General features: G+C 38.6%; 1 protein-coding gene across 1 annotated transcript; it reads left to right on the top strand.

Annotated features, from left to right (window-relative positions):
• Window positions 1–1,583: 1,583 nt before the first annotated feature.
• Window positions 1,584–17,078, top strand: MAP9 (microtubule associated protein 9; the record flags this gene model as incomplete). The annotated part of the gene is made up of 12 exons (XM_084204007.1): window positions 1,584–1,619; window positions 1,744–1,947; window positions 2,486–2,603; window positions 3,861–4,151; window positions 5,890–6,086; window positions 6,929–6,987; window positions 7,461–7,626; window positions 8,728–8,817; window positions 9,487–9,648; window positions 10,096–10,241; window positions 10,972–11,104; window positions 16,956–17,078. The coding sequence occupies 12 exons, from the start codon at window positions 1,584–1,586 to the stop codon at window positions 17,076–17,078; spliced, it is 1,725 nt and encodes a 574-aa protein (XP_084060133.1).
• Between the last annotated feature and the right edge of the window lie 4,543 nt (window positions 17,079–21,621).

A 21,621-nucleotide genomic window follows, 5' to 3' on the forward strand; every position in this document is an offset into this window, starting at 1 on the left:
TTTGCTGCCACCTTTTGGAATTTAATAAAATGTGCATCTCAGTGGTTTGTAACAGGGATATACAATTTAGCCCTCAACAGCAATCACATTATTAGAGAAAGAATATATGCATTTCTTCTTTCTTCCTTTTAAAATTCTTAACAAGTATGTTGAGTTTCACCTTTCACTTTCACAGAGAGATGGAATAGCACAGATTCAAATGTAAGGCTTTCACGTGTGAAGAAAATATTTTAAAAAATGGGTGCATCAAGCATAACTCTCAATAAATGCCATGATTGATCAGCAGATCAAGCACTATTTGGCCATAAATAAATATAGGTAAACAAAGAAAGCAGCTGTTTACAGATGATACCTAAATATCAATTAATCACTGGCAAATAATTGTTAATTTAAATCCAAGGTTACTTGTTAGAACTCAGGGCCTCTTTCCCCCCAGGTGCACTGTGGCCTTTGCATAACTGCATTGCTTTTATAATCTAACTCTACATAAATAAACAAGAGGAAAACAAGTCCTAAGGCTCTGGGCTCTGTCCCACATATCCTCTCCCTGTTTCTGTCAGAGAGATTTTCTTCTGCACAACTTACAAAAATGCAATGCATTTTGGGGAACGTTAATATAAATAAATATAACACCAGTATAGAGAGCATGTCAGAAGTTCTTTGTTATCACTAAGACAACTGGAGCGCTAGTCTTATTTTAGTAAGGCGAGATCAGAAGCATTTAAACTAGAGGAAGAATAGAAATGTCTGTACCTGTAAATGGTCCTGGACAGCTTTCCTTTGATGCACAGGATCGGTGTTCCCCTGGGATTCAGGTGCCTTCATCGTGGCCCACACAAGGGACAGATGACCTCTAGGACACCAGATGACTTCTAGGACACCTCTAGGTCCCTCTGCAGGGACGTGTGCTGCTTGGCAAAGAGTCTGGTCACTGGGGGGCCGGTGCTGGCCAGGTGGATCGCACAACCACTCTTTGGGGAAATAAAAATTGGAGTATTAGGAGATGTAAGCACCAGGCAATTTACTTCTGTGCCACTGTAATTTCCCCACGCCTAAAATCTGATTTAAACTAACACACAGGTGCTATGAGATCTGCTTTCCAGAAAGCACTGAAGTGAGTATATTTCTTATGGAAAGCGCTCACATCCCAAGCATAGGAAGGTTCTGTACAATTACCTGACTGCAAGAGTGGGGCTGACGAACGTGTGTCAGCCCTGATAGAATGTCACGGATGTATGGATGCGCTCCTTGTGTCAACGGGGTTATTTACAGGACAGGGACATCGATAATAAACCCCGGCAGAGCACGGGCATCGATAATAAATGCTGGCAGGGCGGCTTTGGCCCGGCGGAGGAAGTGGCGCTGCCGCGACGGGAGGCGATTCCCGACTAATGAAGGCGATCACCGGCGCGGCCGTTGCCGGGCGACCGAGCGGGACCGGCCGGGCCCGGCCCGCGGCTCCTTCCCGGGGCTCCTTTCCGGGGCTCTCCGCCGGGGATTTTTCCCGAGGCTCTTTGCCAGGGCTCTCGCAGGACTCGGCGGCGGCCTCGGGCCCTGCAAGGCGGCAGCGAGACACCTCCGCCATGGCGGGGGGAGGCACCGCCGGCTGCGGGCTGCAGGTGAGCGGCGGCGGCCGGGGCAGGGCAGCGGCAGGGGCAGGGGCAGGGACAAGCCGACGCTGGGGAACGGGGCCTGCGAGCAGGTTTCTGCCATTGGGAATACGTTATTCGCTGTTACAGGCAGCACACGCACAAAAATCCGCGTTGCTTTGGAAATGGAAGCGGCCAGCAGGCTGCCCGCGGTGAGGGCAGCGGGAGCTGCGGCCCGTGCCCCGGCTGGAGCAGCCCGGCTGTCCCGACCCTCACAGCCGGCCTGGAGGAGCAGCCCCGCCACCCGCAGGTGCCCCGGGAGGCGCCCAAGGCCCCTGGCGAGCCACTGCTCCTCGCGGTTTGTGGGTCCGGGTCCGGAATCTGGAGATACTGCTGCCGTTCTTTTTGGGTTTACAGTCTGTAATTGAGGCCAGTGCCCTTCAGAATTATGTGAATGTTTTGTGTCTGTGACGTCCTGCAGCAGACAGTCCAAAATATGTGAAGTTCTTCCATTGGTTTGGACCTGCCACTGCTTCAGGCTCCTGTCGTGCGGCACCTGTTCTCATAGACCCTCCTCTTGTGCTCTTCCCGATCGAAACATACAAAAGAGGAGAAGTGTCACATGATGATACATCCTAAGTGCCCAAAAATGAAAAAGGGATTTGCAAGATAGGTTTCTTATGAAGAAGAAATATAAATAAATACATGGATGTTTGGGGGCTTTTTTTTTAATTCAGATAGGGCAGGGGGAATGGAGATAGAATGGATGCACTATGCTTCAGTATAATTGTCAGTTAAATGGGTTCATCTCCGTTGCTCAGTTTTACTTATGTATGTGTGGGAGGGGAGCATTAGTGCTGAATTTGAGCAAGTGAATCCTCCCTTTTTTGTAAAAGTTATTTGTGAAGCCATTTCAGGATGAGCTACAGGAAGCAATTTCTGATCATGCAGCAAGCAAGGAAAAAGATGGATATTCAGACGACTTTGAAAGTGATGAAGATGGCATGTTAAATGGTAAAACAAAATTAAATATTTTTCCATGTGTTCTTCCTTTCTTAAATCATTACTGGATCCTAGACAATCTTTATGTGTTGATATAATTCAGTGTTCCAAGATTTCATATTTTAACAACTTGTAAAGCATTGTCCTCCTCTGCCAAGTTAGCAGCAGAATTCCCAATGAAATCAGGGGAGGTGCTAGCCTGCTAGACCATGCACAGTCTGTACTGGTCCCTACTCTTGTGGTCCCCAGTTCTCTTCCCTGCTCATCTTGTTTACTTGACACCTGGATCAGACAGTAGTGCACAGTACTGTAAATGAAAGTGGGCATGGGCAGAGAGAAAGGCAGTGTTTTTTCCTTACTGGTTTCCCAGACTGGACAATCAGTGAATAAGGGCTGTAGGACAGACTTCCCTGGCAGATTATGTAAACCAGAAATAAATTTGGTCTGGCTGTTTTTCTTGGAGCAGGATGCATTTGATGTTTTCTAATGTTTATTCTTAGTCTAACAAGGGCGGCCAAAAGACTCTTCTTCCTGCTGGTATGGCACTAAATGTTAAGGAAAGTAGGAATATTAAATACCATCATGTATTTTTAAAAGAACTTCCTCTGTGGCCTGTTTTTCATTCTCACCTGAAACATCTTTTAACAGTTTATGGGATGCTTTGATTTCCCTTTGTGGACAAGAATTAGGAAAAAATCTCTCCAGCAGTAAATGCATTGCTCTACTATCATGACATTCTTTTGTCACCTTGCTCAAGCATTCAAGCTCCAAAATTAGGTCAATTAGCAATAAAAGGCTAGAGGAAGATAAATATTTTTGATAAACATGTGAACCTTAGCATTGTAGAATATACTTCCTTTGAGTATCTTCTAGTAGACTTCAAATGGGGCAGAAGTGAAGAGAAGGGAAGGGAGGATGGGTTCTTATACCAAACATGCCCAGCTTTATTGTTCATGACCTGCTTCCACTTTCTATAGCACTGGGACAGTTTTTTTCAGAAGGACTTTAAATTGCATGCCAGAAAATAATTAATGAGTGAATATTTTTCTTTGGATTGGGTCCATGAAAATAGATGACAGGAAAGGAAGTAGAATAAGTCTGCAGTTTGGTGGCTTTGCAGAGATTGGAGGCTCAGAAAGAGAAATGCTCAGAAACTTAAGTCAGGAGGGTGTTACATGAAAAATAGTGTTAAGTTTTAGTAGATACAGGTTCTGTGTTGCAATTTTTTCTAATTGTATCAAATACAAGTTGGTAATGTGCTCTTTGCAGATATTGGGAAAGAACGTGCTGGAAGTAATTCAGGTTCTACAAGCACTGAGAGATCTCTTGCTGGGAGTCCTGTCTTGAACGATGATGCTTTACAAAGAGCAGTTGATTTGGAAAATGAAGCTGCTGATGACTTGAATTTATCCTTTCATGAAAAGAAGCTTCAGCAAATAATGGTTTTAGAAGGTGAGCACATAGAGAATGACAGAAAAAATGGCGAAGAAGGATGTATGGAAGGTCAAAATGAGGATGATGACAGAAAAAATAATGAAGAAGTACGTGATAATAGTGAAAGTGATGACTTGCCTATTAACAAACTACATGAAAAAAGAAATCAAGAGGAAAACCAACCAAAAGGAAAGCCTCAGATGCGCAAAAAAAGAAATGCTTCAGCACCAGGTGAAAAGAAAGTATTTTAATGTTGTTGCTGCTTAGCGATTTTACAGTATTTTAAAGTGTTTTAATTTGTGTTATTTTCTGTTTTAACAATCATCTGCTTTGGATCGCAACCAAAGCTTCTGAAGATACATAAACTCTGTATGCCAGGGGGTAAACTGAGGCAGTTGGGCCAAAAGCAGGAGGTTCCTGTTTGCCTTTTCCTTTCAGAAGATGAAAACCAGCTGCTTAGGTCCCTAAAAGTCCAGCTCTCCAACAGTGCATGTGCAAGGAAGGCACGAGGGGGCTGCCAAGATGCCCCCTCAGTGTGTGCATGGCACAGAAAGCTGTATTCACATAGTGTCCACTGACACAGTTTGGGTGTATAGTTAAATACATTAACCCCCCAAACTTGAATACTTCAGTATAAGAATAGCTAATTCATTTTTAATATGCAATGCAGAATTTGGAATTCTGCTAATCACTGTATGTGTCAATAGACACTATATTTTATGGAATTCTTAATATGAGAAGAATTTTCCTGTTTGATGTTGAGATAAGTTTATGGCTGGTCATTACCTGTGATGGAAGATTGCAACTTTGAAATTGATAGAGCATGATTAAAGGTATCAGCTTAATTTTTCCTTTCCACATGATGGCACCAAAGTGCCATCAAAGGTATTTGAATGTGCAGACACCTCTCTCTCCTTCCTGCCTGGTGTGCCTGTGTAGTTTTAGACTGGCAGAAGAGAAGTTGAACTACTCCTTTTCTTCATCTGAATCAAAGTAGTGTAGTGACACACTGCAGTATTGGTTAAAATTCAGTAAATTAAGAATTCTTGTTACCTTTAACTTACCTTCATCACTGTAAATTTAGGGTAAATTTCAGGTAAATTTCTTTGATTATGGGCATTAATGTTCCTTTCTTCAGGTAATTGAGTTAATTTGTCATCCAAAAATTTATTTTTCCAAAGAATTCCATCAGAAATTTGTGGAAGACTTCTAATTTGGTTTTACTTGGGCATTTTTTGACTTCTGTTTGAACTGTTTTACAAATTTAGATCTCTGCATTAGTGGCAGTTGAAATCTTGAAAATGCTTTTTAAGTCTTATTAATGTGTTTCACAAATAACAATTTCACCACTTAGGCATACACTGAGATTGAGGTGACGTTTCCTTTAAATCCCCACTGTGGAATTTTTCAGTTACTCCTTCATGTATCCCGCACCCCTGAAGAACACTGACACAATGAAAGCAGTATTTGTTACCCAGAGTGTTAACTGGCATACTTCATTCGAAGTCTGCTAGATGTCAGAAGAGCTCTTGCTGTGACTGCAGTGACTCTTGCTTTTGGTTTCTGCACTAGAGCCATGTAAAGCAGATGGAAGGTTTTCCCCTTGTCTTGCTCTAACATTATCTAACATTCAAGCTTCGGTTGCTACTCCAGTCTTACATGAAAATACAAGTGAATACTTGTCTTATTCATATATAGTTCTTAGAAGGAGGCATACAGAAAATACATTATACTATATGAAATTTAGTAGCAAGTTCCATAGATGGATGTTTTTTCTAGAACTACATTTTGTACAGAAAAAACAATACTCAAAACCAATGAAGTTCTTGTTAATGTGTCCTCTCAATCTTTTTTCTCCCTTTAGATCAAGATCAGAAGACTGTCAGCACCAGTGACTTGAAACTGGAGGACAATGGTAGGAAATCCTCTTCTGTTGACAGTTCAGATGGAATGATGAAAATAACAGAAGAGCAAAAAATAGCTGATGCAATGCAGCAGGTGTCAGTGAATGATCAATCTGAGCATGGGGAGGCAAAAAACACATCCAAGAACTCTGTCAAGGTATTGCTCATACACACTTTACCACTGTTTGGAACAATATCTGAGAAGCACAATGGGGAGTTTTTTAACTTGCTGTTGGTATCTTTAGTGTGCAGAACACTGTTTGTGAAGCTGGCAATTTATATCTGGTTTCTAGAGCTGAGGCTCTTATAAATTCTGTATAGCTTTATGAAAGATGTAAGGAATACCTTTTCCACAAATTATTGAAGTCAGATAATAGTATTGAAATGTATTTTCCAGCCTTAAGAAAGTACCCTTCTCAAAGTGAAAATGTCCAGTGTCTTTTGTGAGGATAGCTGAATTGCAGTGAGCAGTGTGTGTTGGCAGAGGATGGAATCCATGTGTGACCTGAATAATGGATAGGATGCAAAGCACTCTACTCTGTATCCTAAAAAGAATGTAGCTACATGTAATTATTAAAGCTAAATATTCAAAAGACTTAAAAGAGTGTTTATAGAATAAACCAACTGTGTTCTTTTTACTTTTTATTATTTCTAAACTATTGACTGTATTTGTACATAATACAAACGAACATTCCTAGCTGCCATTCCAAAGTGATACAGGCATTCTGAATGGTTGGTTGGTTGGTTGGTTTGGGGACTTTGTTTTTTGGGTTTTTTTCTGTCCTTACTTCCTTACGTTGTACTATGCCCTCTCTTTATTAGGGTGTCTTTCTTGCCTGTTTTTATAAGATCATGAGACCATGCAATATCTTGACTTTGAAGAGACTCATAAGGGCTGAATCCAATTCTCAGTGTCCTTGTTAGGCTGTAAAAACCTGTTTCATCCTGATCTGTTCCTTGAGAGACTCTATAACTTTACTTTTCCTCTGTGTTTCTTAGAAACTAAGTGAAACAAAGGAGAGAGTTCTACAAAACCCAAAGGCTTCTTTATCTGACAGGTAAGAGGAGAATGCCAAGCATTGTTCTGAGCCATTTAAGATGCCTGTAAGCGCCCTGACAATGCTGCTCCCCTCTCATTTTCTGCCAGCATTATCTTTGCTGCTGACAACCTCTTACCATCTGTGGAAAACAGTTGAGTGCATGTGGCATGTTGTTATGGCCCTTGCTCAGGTTTATGTCAGATCAGACTCCCAGATCTTTTGCCAGGGTCTGTGATGAGTTACTGGAGTCTTTACAGGCTCTAAGCTGTTTCTTAGATGAAAGTGTAAGTAATTTGTAAATTAACAAGAGGCAAATTCTTTCTCCTTTTCCTTCCCCCAGTCCCCAGTCAAGTGCATATAAAAGAAAAACACAGTAACTTCTGGTATGCACTGAACTAAGAAGAACACTACTCATACCCAGCTCATACTGCTGTATGAGCTACAGTAAAAGGAAAGGTCATTAATGTGTTTGTGTCCTGGTATTTTCCTAGGTCTACAAGTTCTGTGCATTTAAAGAGAAAGGGGAAAGCTGTTCCATCAACTTCACCTGTTTCATCTCAGTATCTGGGATCATTGAAGGTGTTGGAGGATAAATGCATGGAGAAGAAAAGTCCAGAATTCAACAAAGTAGATAATTTAAGGGCAGCTGTTTATCAGGTAGATTTTAAAAATGAACTAACCAAGAAAAAATTGTGTATATAAAGGTCCCAATACAGGGCTCAAGACCTCATATTTTCTTGAAATCACTTTTTTTTACTATATTCCTTTCATTGGCTTACAGGTATAGTAATCCTTTTAGTCTGTTGGCTATGCCTTTTCCTCATATTATGAACAAAAAGCTCAATGAAAGGGACATAATGTTTTTATGTGGTTTATACTCTATTGTTTCAGACTATTTTCAGGCACATATTTTCCATTATTTCTACTTCATCCTTAACATAAGTAAGTGTCTACTTATGTTACTTACAGTTGTTTGGTTTTTTTCCCTGTTATGTTCTATTCAAATGGTGTTCAGGAAAAGTGATAACAAATCCTGTACTCTTTCCAGAAGAATATATGTAAATTCCTTGTAGAATTTCACAACAATTATTTTCTGAGTTTAAACTAATTTTTGCTAATCTGTTTGAGAACAACTCTCACTAACAGGCACGATTTATATTCGTATGTGTTTTTAATACTTGCCATGGTCCTAAAACAAATTTTAGGCCCTAAAATCCATATTTATATTGTCTCCTAAGGTTTTGAAGGTAGAATAATCTTCATTTAGGACATTATTATCTTTGAGCTGCGTACCAAATATAGAGTTAATGAAAGTTTAAGCCTGATTCTGCAGATGGCTCATAACCTTTTATGGCTGCCTGAAGTCTCACTTTTCCCAGCAGGATTTTATTCTCTTTTATTGTATGTATTTTCAAGAGAGACAACAAATGTAAATAATATTCCCAGATACCAAGTAATAAGAACCTTTATTACATTCTTCTATTCAATTTTGATTAATGCTGACATTTTTGTTGATGTTTCTAGGAAGATGCTTTTTAAAAGATCTTTGAGCTTTTTTTAGATTTTGTAGCTGTGATTTTAGAACCTTAAATTTTTTGGATCACAATGTTTGTGTGATGACATCTTAGTTTTCCACATGGGATGCTTATTTAACTAGCACGTGGAAAAACTGAGAGTAATTTTGGTGGTCATTATATTGGTGCTGTTCTTTACTTATACCTTGAAAGGACTTTAAAAATATATTAATGATTCTTGCAGAACTGGTTGGAAAGGAAAAAGCTCCTTCTACTGGAATTAAAGAGAAGTGAAAAAGAAAAGGCTGAAATTCTAAGGAGCAATACTGAAAAGGTTTGTTTACATTGTTGTTTAAAAAGAAGTTGACAAACTATCACTCTTCAAAGTGTTCTTCCTGCCTAAGTGCACTCCTCTGCTGTTGTGAGGTATCTAGTTTTCTCCAAATAGCACGAGGTGATGTGAAATAATAAATAGCATGTCCTGCTTGTTAGGGTTGTGGTAAACAGTGTCTGTCCAATGCTTCCCTACACATTTACATAAGGTGTGTTAGAAATGTGCTTCCCAGGTTAATTTTCAAGTTAGTTTACAAAGACCTTGAGGTGCTCAGCTCTTAAGGTGCCAAGTTTTGTTTTGTGCATGAGAACATGCATTCACTCCCTGCTGCAAGAGATAGAGAGGGCTCTGGATTGAATAGTGTCCTGCACATTCTTTGATTTGGCTTTTAACTATTCAATATGTTTCATTTCCAAGCACTTAACATGCATTTCATATCCTTCTACACATATTTTGTGGGAGCAGTTAGTCTCATTCAAGTAAATTAAAAATGGGCATAGAAAACAACCCTATATATGCTTAAAATAGAATTGTAATACTTGCAATGTTGTCAGCAAACCAATGTCTGTTTCTTTATTGTTCTATTTAGCAATAAGTTTAAAGCTTACTATTTCACTTAGAATTTCATACTGAAATTGATTTATATGTAGACTTTTATTTCCAATCTAGAAAGAAGCACTTAAAAGAGAAGAATCAGTTGCATGTTACGAAGCCTGGAAAAAAAAGAAAGAGAAAGAAGCAAGGAAGTTAAGTGAAAAAAAAAAGCATGAGGAACTTGAGGAAAAGAAACCAGCAGAACAGAATAAGGAAAAAACAGAAGCAGCACAAGCGGTGATGTGAAATATGTACCTAAGCGTATATTTGAATGTGGTTCAGGAGATGATAAAAATAATTTTGATTAATCCAGAAAGAGATGGAAATGAACTAAAATCCTAAATCTAGACATGCTTAGTTTTTGAAGAAAGCTTGTATTAGGTTTTGTTCTGTAAGAAATGTGTAATATTTACACTTGCAGACAAGCAGGTTTCTATATTTGGAGTCTATTAACTGAGCATAAAATAAACTTCATACAAATACATTATCAATTAAGTATTATCTACTGGAAAAATAAGATTCTTTTTAGGTATAGTGATACCCACTTCTGAGCAATTCTACAAGCAAATATTCTAAAATTAGAATGTGTAGAAATTACAAAAAATAATAATGCACGTTCGACTAGTGGAGTATTGACAGAAAGGTGAGAGGTAGGATTTTTCATGGATCTGTGATTGTCTTTAGGCATTCAAAAAATGGAAAGAAAGAAAAGTGGAATATTTAAGAGAGCGAAACAGGAAGGAAAAACAGTCTGAAAGAATGAGGAAGAAGATAGAAGAGGACCTAGTTGCAGAGAAGAAGAGAGTCAGTGTGTCAGCAGTTGAAAAATGGTACTTCTCCACTGTGTTTACTATATCATAGCTTCCAGAATCTTTGCTTATAAATTTAATAGGTCTTCTGTGAATTCTTGATGTGCTTGTAATTGGAAGACAATGGAATGCTTGGGATCAAACTCTTCCTTCTCAATGGAGATAAAGTCTAGCAGTGCAAACCAGCTGTGCAGCTCCCTTCAGTTTATTAATTTAGTTGCTTTCCTCCCCAAGAGGATATTAACTAAGCCCAGGCAGAGATACTACAAATGATAAAATTCATTGTGTAGTAGTATTGTGTCTTACCTGGTTATTTTCATGCTTCATTACTAAGCCATAGGAAGGAAGATAAATCTTTAAAGTTTCATGGAATACAGTATATGAATGCAGATGTAGGAAGAAGGAAGTAAGATGTATCTGCTGGAGATATTCTGTATTAGTTTTACAAGCCAAGAGTTTTCACGGAAAATGCACAACTTACAGTTACCTACAGAAGTTCAGAATGTTTTTTTTTATTATTCTAAATAAGGGAGGGCAAAGTACAGAAAACATGATGCCAGACTAGATAGAGTAGTAGATTCATTTATACCTTGGTGACATATAAAAATGGACATGGAAGATTTTAATACATATTCTCAATCTTTTATTTAAAGTGTATAATACATATTTTGACTCAATTTACTTAATTGGTCACAGATGTAGCTTTTGGTCTGTACATAATGGCCTCTTGCTCTTCCCTCTCACTACACAGGAATAAAAAGAAGGAAGAATATATAAAAAAGAAGAAAGTAGAAAAGTTCCTGGAGAAAAGAAAGCGAGAAATGCAACAGGCAAAGAAGGAAGAAAAAAGTGAAAAGGCTGTGGAGGAATATGAAAAATGGCTGGTATGTTTGTTGGGTTTGGGGGTTTTTTTGCCTTTTGTCAAAGCCAAAACATTTGATGTAGTGTGAGCACTTGAGTATTGTAATACTCGTGGGGTGTTGTGCTGTTATGAGAGAAGCCAGACAGTGGCAGCATTACATTGCTTGTCTCCCTTGAATGTGTGAGCAAAATGTTGCTCAAATACAGTGCACTTGATATCTGGCATACATGGAAGATACATTCTCCCTACCTACATGTCACAGAGTTTTCAATTTCCATCATGCTTAACTTTTTGCCTTTCCATATCAGGAACCATCTCCTTCTGAAGAGCCAATTAGCCAGAGCACAAAACCTGCAAAGTTAAACAGCATTGCTGGCTGCAACAGTCAGTGCATGTACTTTCAAGGAAGCATTGAAAATGGAGACTTGGAGACCTCACAATTGATAAAAGCACTTCTAAAGGGGTTCAAAATTATTTCCATTTGTGAGAAAGGGTGGAATTCTGATGCTCCCAATTATGTTTTTCTCATAGCAGTGTCCCTGTTGTAAAGCAGTAAATAATCCAGTGCTCTAGTCCCAACAATAAGGCAAGTTATTTTTCCTTGCTGCAGAATGACAAACTAGAAGAGAGATCACTGATATTATTAGCATGTTGTATTCTTAAAGGTAGGTGACTTGCCAGTTAAAAGAAGAACCTGTTTTAATTCCCCATCCTGTGACACAGTCTTCCTTCTTATTGACTGTCAAGGTTTTTTTAGTTAGCAAGTGTTTCTTCTGTTGTCTCTCTTCCATGTGATTTCTGGCATGCCGTGTACATATGGTCTCTGTTGCCATTTGTAGGAATGGGGTCTTGCAACCCAGCTGGATTATGGTCCTTTCAGGAATTCTTTAGTGTCAATAGCTTAATTTTTTTTATTTTTTTATTTTTTTTTAGGAAGGCGAGGAAGATAGGTGAGAACTGTGTCAGGCAGCTGTATAGGTGTGGTGCAGGTTTAGAGAGGATTTAGAGAAGACAACCATCGTTTACTTGGCTAACTCAGAAATACGCAGTTGCACAAAACACAAGAGCCTGCATGTTTTCCCTTTTCTCTGTTTCCAAACTTTATTAATCTTAGATTTATATCTTTTAAGATGTTTGACCTGGTCCTGTGTTGAAATACCTCTCATTTCTGTAATCACTGATAAGAAGTTTTTTTTTCTGGTCCCCATTGTCAAGAGATTTTCAGCTCAGTTCAGCAAATGATTAATGTCTGATCTTAGGTTATTTCTTGCTTGGTCAATATTGCTGATTGCCAAGGTAGGGAGTACTGTGCTTTGAGCAGTAACTAATGCACAGCCCTGGTAGGCTCTGTTCACTGAGACTGTCCTAATCAACTTAGTTGTACCAAAGCAAGAACATTACTTCTCATTGTACATTTGACTTCCTTCCTGTCCTGGACTCTGTATGAAGGTAAAAAAAAAAATATCTCTTTTTTTTGGGAGTGAAAGATGCTGCCTAGCACAGGCTCTCTCATTTAAATTGTGTGTGAATTCCTGAGGTGATCACTTCAGTGGGATTATTAATAAAAATTTTAGTAGTTGGAGGAACGACCAGATCTAACTGGATATACATGTGCCTACATGAGAAATAAGCAAGTATAGGATGGGATAGGTACTGAACTGGTTGGCAGAGGTGCCTCTAAAAGGATCCCATTTTCAGTGTCTGTGTGCAAGTGTTGACTGATGTGTCTCGTGCCCAGTCTTCACATTTTTTACTTTCAGAATTTGTGCTATATTTTTGCAACTTACACATCTTTATTTGAGAAAGCATATTGGGAAATGGCTCTGTCATCATTTTAGATCAGAATAACGCCTCACTTTGTACAGTTGCAGAAAAAAAATACAGACCATTAGTGAACTGCAGGAGAGAAACACTGTAAAGTTGTCATTGCATTACCAAGGGAACTTAGGTGACATCTGCCTGCAGGTAGATAGGCATCAGATCTGAGGGTAGAATTTGGAAGCCGTTTAAAAGTATTCTTTCAAATAAATTTATTTTTTAAGGGAAATAAAATAGTAGTGATATAGTGGGAAGTATTCTAATATTTTTTCATTAACATCCAGCAGAAAGAAATGTGTATGTTCATCCTCAGCTTTCCTGAAGCAGGTGTTGACCAAAATGCCTGGATAAAACAGACATAAAACTCTCATTGTAGTTCTTCCAAAATAGAAGAAACATTCTGCTTTTATGTTAATGGCAATTCTGTTACTTCTGCTTTTAGAGGTCATTGTGTGAATGTTTGATAGCATAAGAGCATAGAGAAGATTACTTTTTAAGCCTGGAAATAAATGCCCTGGAAAAGGCTATTAACACTTGTAAAATACTGGCATAAAAAGGATAATCTTGAGATGAGATGCTTTAGAAGCTGGAAATTCAAACTTCTGATTATTTTGTTTCTTCCTATCATTTGCTTCTTGCTACTCACCGAGAACTCTTCAAACTAATCTATCTGATAAATGATAGTTTTTTACTTACTGCATAATGCCAGTGTCTGACACTTGTCATTGTCATGCACCTGTTCTGAGGAGTGGAACGTGGACAAGAATCACATAGAAAGTTGATAATGACTGATCAGTTTAGTTTCCATTATTTCTGAGATAGTAATCTTGATACCTGTTTACTGTGGATAGAAGTGAGTATCATCTCTAGAAAAGTTAATGTTGTCCATTTTCTGTGATAAACATCAACCTACCACAAGCTTCTGAGAAGTAAGGCTGCTCTCAAATAGTTCTCAAAGACCAACACAGTAATGTTGAAAGTCTTAGAAGAAGTTTGGCATTTTACCTTGAATTTGAGCATGTGCAATATCTATTTTTGTCATTCTAAAGCTGTTTAAAAAATCAAGAAAGGATATACTGGATAAGTCCCATGGATTTGTTGCTTTTCGGGGTTGGAAATAGCTGAAGTGGGTTATTAATTTCATCTTTTCATTAATTTCATATGTTCTTTCTTAAAATTCTTTCTGAATTGCAATTTTCATGGCCTGTCATTGCAATAGCTTAGAAATAAGACTGCTATTGTTACTCCTCTCAAATGTTGTCAGTCTTCTGTAATATCTAAAATTCAATTTCTGTGTGGCAGTTGTACTGCTAAAGAATGTACTCTTCCCAGAATTTCATAAGTGAAAAATATATTCATCTTACTAGGCTATTGAGTAGGAAACTTCCACAGAAATCAAGCCATACAGTTGACTTGATCTAATGTAAGAAAGCTACAGTTATTGATTTAAACTTTCACTGTTTCTGTTACTCTACTTCAATTAGTGCAAATAACATCTTGTTTATTATTCTATGGAATAGTTATATCAGTTATGTCTTGTGAGAATTTGCACTGTAGTTACGACAAGAATGTAAAAAACTTTGTGTGTGTTGAAGACAGGGAGGAGGCAAGTAGATCTTCACTTTGAATTAAATCTTTTAAAAAACAGTTAAATGAACTTAAAACTCTTTCCTTGCCAATAGGATTCATTAATGCAAATTGGATCTCAAACCCAAACATTCAAAACTGAAGCACAGTTAAAAAATCCAAAGCAACTTTTGTTCCTTTCTTGGGTGGGTGTATGCTTTATTTTTGGTTGTGGTTTTTCATACTTGAGTCTGTAGTGTAACATGTATTCAGTAGAGAGTGCTTGATAAAAACAAAATATGCACATTTCTTTGTAGCATGCAATTTCTCTAATGCTTGCAATACTGCTGCAAAAAGTCTTACTTTTAATGAGTTTTCACTTACATGTCACATATCTTTGTACAATATAATTGTATGATTATAGATACAGGAGCATGTATCATATATGTATTCCATTTCAGCATGTTCTTCCCAAGCTCACTGCTTCACATATCTTGATGTCTTTTTTGAAAAATATCACTGATAATGCAGACTACATTTCTCTTAGGGTACTACACAGTTCCCTTGAAGAATTCTAGAATATCTTGAATTTGTTCTAAAGACCCAAAGCCACTAGTTGTGTTCATCTGACAGAATCTCTGTGGAAGGAGAAAGAAGGAAAAAGTGAGGGATTAGAAGAGTCAGAATGTCACAGTACTGCAAGCCTAGTTTGTCTCAATTACTCCATGTGATCAGAAAGACACAGTTTTTACAGAGAGATAGTTTTTTTTAATTAGACTGTGATGAACTTTTGTATTGCTTATTTTAGCAAAGAGAATTCCTTTTCCATGCAAACCTTGCCTTGCTTTTTATCAGCCTTACTAGTAACAACGTGAAATTATGGTGTGTTTGTTTAGCCAGACCAGATGTTGCTGACTGAATTGGATCTTCAGGTTTATGTTGACAAAGAGCTGAAGGGCACAGATTAAAATCATATTGATAGGGTTGATATTTCAGTGTGTTGCTTTGCTTTCTTCAGTTTTTGGAAACATATACGTGTAAAACAGGAGAAAACTTTACTCAAGCTCTCTTTCTTACAGTAATGCTTCCACATCCCTTTTTCAGTCTACTCCCTCAGCCACAGTTACCTCACTATTGCCCTGCTCACATATGAGTAACAGACAGACACTGTCAGCATTTTGGGAATTTGTGGATATATGGCATCCATCAGAGGACGAGGATCATGGGTTATATGAGAGTACCAGTTATCTTACAGCTGTCCTCAAAGAGAGTACTTCCACTGCAGTGCAGTTCATACATGTGAAAATACAAAACTATGGATGCTTCAAAATGCTAGCTGATGGGCTGCAAATGAGGAAAGAACCAGGATTGGATGTGGCACAGCTGATGATGGTTTTAAGTGGGCATATCCACATTGCATCTTTATTACCAGGGATGTCTTTGCCAGTTGTTGGTCCTGGGAATGAATGAACTGTTCATGTGTGAGCAAGGAAGCTGCGCAAGGACCTCTTATCCACCCATCACAGGGAGCACTGTAAATTGTGCTGTGGTCTATGTATGACCAACCTTGGTTCCACTAAGAAAAAAACTACTTTCAAGTCAGTAAGAAATCTGCACCCATATGCACCACAAACCTGCAAGAAAACTTGTACCCGTAGAGAGCTCGCCAGTGTACTAAACTGCTAATGCAGATGCACCTTTAGATGCTGGTTCTCTTGAGGGTGAAATGGCAGTCATCTTTGCAAAGAAGAATGTTTATGTAGAATAGAACTGATTAGAAATTCAAAAATAATTATAAATAATTGCACCTTAATTTTTGAATGACAGGTCTCTTGAAAATCATTAGTTAATAAGACACAAAAAGAGTGTTGCAAGTATCTTGCAACCTTCATCATCCTAATTGCCCCATTGCGGTTTGAAACAACAGAAAATAGAATTAGAACCTTGCAGTGCCTATAACATAAATTAGATAGATCTTTGTTTAAAATTAAATTGTTTAATTACCAGTTTGTTCTAATACATGGTAAGTGTGATTTAATAAGTACAGAAAGTTACAATGATGCATCAATGTTCTCATTATATGAGAACATATTTTGCATTGTGATTTAGGTATCCTCTTAAAGACAAGAAATAATTAATGTGAGACTAATTACATACAAGACCAATACCCAGTCCAGTAGGCCTTCTGTTGGGCTTTTTGTTTAGACAGTGCACAAACCTAGCCCATCCTTGAGACAGTCACCCTAATTGTAAGTGACACCCAATGTGCAGTCTCTTTTGTTGGTTCCATTGTGCAAAGTCTGTGACTGAACTTAAAAAAGGGATGTGCTGAGCTCCAAAAGGCAAATTTCCATTGCATGTTTTCTTTTCTTTTTACACAAGAAAGGCATAACAATAATGTAACTTTTCTGTTATGAGAATTGCTGTTGAGGGGCCGTGGGGTGGTTTTGGTTTGGGGTGGTTTTTTTCACACATCTTTTTATTCTCAGGAAAACAAAATGAGAAGAGAACAGCTTGAGAAGTACCATAAGAAGTTGCAGGCTGTCCATGGGAATGAAATGAGTCCTCCCTGGAGACCACCTGGCAAAGTCACATATTCTAGTAATTACTAAGCAGTTTATTACCTCCCCAAAGAACAGATAGTTTACAAAGTTCTGTCAATAGCCAGTATCTCTTTTGTTATCAGATGATTTTCTCTGAATCCATTATAGGTGTTAAATTATTTCTTTTTAGTTTATTTGATATCTGCAGTTTAAATAAAACTTGCTCATTTGAATTGCTTTAGAAAATGTAATAATTTTTCTAATTCCACATTTAAATTACTTTTGCTAAATGCCATGTTATGTCATACCTTTTTGGTGAAAATTTCTTTCCAGGATACATAAAGCTGGACTCAGGCATTTTTTTCACCCAATAAGTAGCAGAATGGTTATTTTTAAGTTACTAGACCACACTCTTAAGGAGTTAATTCTTGAAGAAGTGATATGAGGAGGCTGTGGGGTAAGGAGAATGGTAAGGAGATGTTGGCTCTCTTGTGGTGATAGATGAGAAAATTCTAGGAGTATGGAAGCAGAATGTCATTTTCATACAGTAATATACAAGATACAGAGAAAATATATATTGCAGGTAGGTGAATACAGGGCTTTCATAAGCTCCAGGTCTGGCTCTAGCTGTTCCCTTATGGCAGGCCTGGCATTTTTTCCGGTAGAAGGGGAGAATAGAGAAAGAAACTACTGCCAGCAGAAACTTTCAAGTAGCTGAAAAGATGCCCAGCCAGAGCAGCTTCAGTGGCCCATGTAAGAGGCAGAGTAAAATTACAGACAGCAGCAGGAGAGATGAGGAACTGCAGCCCTGTCAGAATGCAAAAGAATTGCCAATTCAAAAGTGGCACACCTGGATTTTATGAGGAAATACTAAATTACTTCAGGCCTTCAGGATGGGGTGGTGGTGTGCATCATTGGTGCTCTGGGCTTTTAGCATTTGGAGCCTTGAATTTGAGTTTAGTTTTAAGAAGCTCCAACTATAGCATCACAGGAGGATGAAATTTGTAGCAGGCACCAGAGTTTAGTATACAACAGACCTAAAGAGTCTGAGACAAGGCAGTGTTGTCTCAGCCTTGTGAGAAACGGATCATCAGGATCTTTTTTTTTTTGCAGTGTCCAGCTAGAGGAAGCAAGGAAGGTCCTTATGCTGACTTGAGGGATGGAAATGGAAAGTGTAGTAGAATTAGTGGCAGAGATAAAGAGTTTGTCAGGTGCCTGTTCCTAACCTGAATGCTGCATCCTCACTGACTTTTAAGACTTTCTATAACTGAATAGAAGGTTTTGACAGAAGACATATGTGAGATGTGGGTGACATCTTTCAGAGGAATGAGGAGTAGCTCACAAATTGACAACATCTCAATTAGGAAAAGATGCTGAAGTCTGTAGACAAGGGAGAACAGTTGACATGTTTAACTTCTAGAAAATTTGGGGAGCTTCATTTAATGTTATATTGTAAAAATTTGTACATGCTACAGCATAATACAAATGTCACAGGAGAATTAGAGCTGGGAAATACAAAAATATGTACATTAATGTATAAGAATATACATATATCTGTATAGATCCTATCTATATGTTTATTGATGACAGAAAATATTTTGTATTAATAAAGTATATTTTAGTACAATAGCCTCTATGTTTTCATTGGATTTTAGACTACAAATCTTCATTTAAAGCTTTAATATATGGGAATTAACTAGGCAGTATCTCTAAGCACAGGGTATCATTGTTGACATGACAAGTAGATAGGGAACTGTATCCCACTGAAGGCAAGCTTCTACAGCATTCCAGCTGTCTCCTCCAGCTCCCTGGCCCTTGCTGACACAGCAGTGCAAACATTCATTTAAGGAACATAGTTTCTAAACAGTTACTTAGAAGATGGTTAGTATCTCTAATTTTTTTCCAAAGTATTTAATTTAGGCATTAAGTTGCTCCATTGGTGCACTAAAGGCACAGGCTGATGTAAAATGATTTTCTGTTTCAAGTCACTCATTATGGGTAAGAAAAATTGTATGCTGTTTTCCATTGTATCTTTTTTTTTTTCTTTTATATTCATAAAATATGAGATCATCTTACCTGGTCTGTATATCATGGACTGCTGTTTCACTTGGTTTATTATGTGTTTTAACTGAGTTACTTGACTCAAACTAACAGGATAAACTTTTCTGGGCTGTGAACATCGATTGCAGCCTTGGCTGCACATCAAAACCTGGACTTGCTCCAGTTTGTCCATATCTTTCTTGCACTGGGGAGCCCAAAGCTGAACGTGATGCTCCGGATGCTGTCTCGCTCCCAGCTGCAGTGTCACACATGCCAAACAGAGGGGAGCAATCCCTTCCATCAGCCTGCTGAGCACACTCTTCCTAATACAGCCCGCAATGTCATTGGCATTCCCTGCTGTCAGAGCCCATGTCTGGCTTATGCTCTGCTGCTTCTCCTCTGGCACCCCTGGGTACTTTCCTGCAAAGCTGCTGTTTGACCACTGGGGGTTAGGCTGTGCTGTTGGCATGAGATAACTTCACCCCAGACACAGGACTTTGTTGACCTTAAGGGGTCCCACCACCCCCTTCTCCCCCTTCCTGGGAAACACCCTGCTTGGCTCTGTGGATTTAGTTTTGTCCAAGTAACTGAAGTGCTCCATGTTCTGTCTTTCCCTTAGTGCTTCAGTGTCTGAGGCTAGACCTCATCCATAAAAAAAGAAAAAAAAAGGCAAAAAATGTCATTAAGCACCTCATCTTTTTCCACGTCCTGTGTCACTAAGTCACCTGGCTCCTGAGGAGCAGGATCCCTTTTTTCTTTCTTCCCGTGTACTTGCAGAAGGACCTTTGAGTCCCATATGAGCTTTAACTCTTGCTGAGCTTTGGCTTTAGTAAATGCTTCCATGTTTTAGTCAATGCAGAGTAATGTCTGTTTTGCTCCAGGTGCAAGTACTGTCCACCATCTCTGTGCTTGCCTCCTCTCTGAACTCCAGCAGGAGAGCCTGTTCCTGCACGCTGGCTGCCTGCCCCACTTTCCTGACTACACATATGTCAGAATGGACTTTTCTTGTTCTTTGATGGGGATGTTAATTAAGCTCAACTAGCATTGAGCTGGGTCCCTTTGCTTCCCAGGGCAGTCTCCGGTGAGATCCTGCAAAAGAGATCCCTAAATACGCCATTATCTTCCCTCCTCAAGCCAAGGTTGTGGTTCTATTTCCTTTACTGCTTCTCACATGATTAGAATATTCCTATTCTCAGGCTTTGGGCAGCCAGGAGACCATCAGCTTTCACAACCCATTCCAGTTCATTCCTGTAACCATTCATTACTAAGGTCAAGTCCCAGGCTCCTCTTAGAGCATCAGCACTTCCACCTTCAGATTTCTACTGACCTGTTGGCTTTTAAAGAACAATTTCTGAGATTTTAATAACATTCATTAGTTAGATTTTTCCCTAATGGGTAATAAAGTAATTGCAAAATTCTTACCTGATTATTTCAACCTGGGGCATGGGGAAGTCTGCTCTTATTGCATTCAGGCAGTAGAGCTGTTTTCAACACAGAACATTATTTTAGCACCTACACTCAGAGGAAAAGTTCTAAGAAAAGTCTTTAGTGCTGCAAGGTATGTTTCTCTTTTACTACTATTTCCTAAATTTATGAATTCTCTTTCTCTGTGATGCTTTTATTTCTGGATAGCTTCAGACTAGAACAATTGAAAGTTCTTTCATATAATTTTTCATTTAAGGAAGCAGCAAAAACTCCCATTATATGTTAATAAATTTATTTTGTGAATAGAAATACAAAATAAATATATATTCATGTTCATTAATTGTAAACTGGCTTGGCTGGTCCTTGCTGACAGCAAATGATAGAAGGATAACATCAGTAACTTTCAGCATTTAACTGTTGTAATGCTCAGGTGGAGCATCGTATTAACAATACCCTGGTTCACTTTTATTTTTTGTTGCACCTTTTAACATGCTTTAATACACTGAGCACCCATTCCCATATGCTGATTTCTAACCAAACCATGAAGGAAAAACAACAGGAAAAAGAATATAAAAGGGAAATATTTTAGCTGTCCTTTATCTATTTCACTTTCTTGAAGAAGCATCTGGAGAACCATTGCAAATAAGTAATGCTTTGGGAAAAAACTTTCTTAGCTACCCTGAATTCCTCTATGCTTCTTAGCACTTCTAATACTGAAGTATAATGCAGATATGCAGAGGTGATTTAGCACTGAGCCTAACTGCTGGACTATGTTCTTTGTCAAAATGGGAGCCAGAAAGATTTTTTGCAAGAGATCAGCAAGCAATATGAATAGCAGGGAGAAAATAAAGGCAAACAGTACTGTCATTCTTTAATTTACCATTTGTAGAAGCATTAGTGGTTATGAACATGCGGCTGGATGCTGCACAAGCAAAATGTAAAGATGATTTGCCACAAAAGGCTCCCCATCCCAGAAAACATGCAAAGAGATTTAGTCAAATGCACAAAGGAGAGTGAGGAAGGCAGCATCCCTTGCTGCACAGCTGCTCTTGTACAATTGTTACAGCTCCTGGCATCTTGGTTTCACAGTCCAGCAGCTACTGTCCTTGCTTGCTATCTTGCCTTCAGCAGGAAAGCCAATGTGCTG

This window comes from Fringilla coelebs (genome assembly GCF_963513975.1).
Source record: "Fringilla coelebs genome assembly, chromosome: 4".
In the NCBI taxonomy this organism is placed as follows: domain Eukaryota; kingdom Metazoa; phylum Chordata; class Aves; order Passeriformes; family Fringillidae; genus Fringilla; species Fringilla coelebs.